Genomic DNA, 1,240 nt, shown 5'->3' on the forward strand with positions numbered 1-1,240 from the left:
AATGTTGAGTGTTTACATGAAGGAAAAGTGGCAGGGTAGGATGCGATGGGATAGGATGGAAAAGAATAGGAAGAAGTTGGTTTTACATTATATTCTAGGAAAACATTATAATACATTTTTTCTGTTTCTCTCAATTTAGAATTACAGCAAGTTCAGTGAACAGAGTGAAGTCTGATATCAACCCACTGAATATGGTTAGTTTGATCTGCTCATATTCAGAATGATCTACACTACGTTTTCTCCTTAGCTTTTTTTTCCAAGGGATCTTATAGATGATATTTGTATGCCATATATATTTACTACATTCAGTAATGACAGATCTAACATTCCTTAAAAAATCCTCTTTCAGCAGCCATCACTCAGAGAATGTTTGTACAATTGTTCTGTAGTGGTTTTATATAATTTTTTATATACATTTAGATACAATTTATTAGAAAGCAGACATAAGATACTGACTGTGTTTTACCAGTAAGGTATATTCTTTTAGTTATATTCTATTGTAACATTAGTTGTAATATTCATCTGTAGTTTTGTGTATGGAATAATGAGACATTGTGAATTCTTAAAACCAGTGTGTTATAACTGATACAATATCTGCAGGAAGCCATATACCAACGCATACTCTGTTTCTAATGGCTTTACTTATCCTTTCTTCTGTTCAAGACAGCCATTTGCAATAACAGCATCATATCACAGCTAACATATTCTTCCATCCTTCCATGGTTTTGTGTGCTTTTTAATGCCTGCCAAGGTCAGTGGGAGCACTGTATATTCAGAGCAGCCAGATGCACATTGTCTAAGAGCACTGGTTTTTCTCCCCCTCTAGTAGTTGTCATGAGTTATTACCTTGGCTTGCTACATTTTCAAAGCCACAGGTATTCTTTAGCTCAGATTGAAGAGGAAAAAGTGGTAATATTTTTCCAAAACATGCTCTTGTTTCCAGCATGGAGTATTTTGCATTTCTAGTTTGAGCTGTGATTTGTTTGGTGTTGACATCTTCAGCTGTGGCAGCTGAGAGATGACTGTGGAGAGACACATAAGATGTGTGACACATTTCAGCCCCCATTTGGGTGTGCAGTGCTGTGTGCAAGCAACAGATGGGCTGGAGAAGTGAACAGGTTGAGTATTTGGCTTGTAGTTATGGGTTGCCATCAACTATATTAGTATCATGTTATGTGGCAACACGTATGTCTTTTTCTCCCTTGTCTTTGTGGTCATACATGAAGACTAGCAACAAAAT

General features: G+C 36.3%; 1 protein-coding gene across 1 annotated transcript in view; it reads left to right on the forward strand.

Annotated features, from left to right (window-relative positions):
• Positions 1 to 175, forward strand: part of SLC26A7 (solute carrier family 26 (anion exchanger), member 7) — a 61,741-nt gene extending 61,566 nt beyond the window's left edge. The window contains exon 18 of the mRNA XM_010190451.1: positions 140 to 175. Within this exon, the coding sequence (XP_010188753.1) occupies positions 140 to 175 (36 nt within the window). The remainder of the gene's footprint in view (positions 1 to 139) is intronic.
• Positions 176 to 1,240: the final 1,065 nt, after the last annotated feature.

This window comes from Mesitornis unicolor, unplaced genomic scaffold (assembly GCF_000695765.1).
Source record: "Mesitornis unicolor isolate BGI_N332 unplaced genomic scaffold, ASM69576v1 scaffold11818, whole genome shotgun sequence".
Lineage (NCBI taxonomy): Eukaryota > Metazoa > Chordata > Aves > Mesitornithiformes > Mesitornithidae > Mesitornis > Mesitornis unicolor.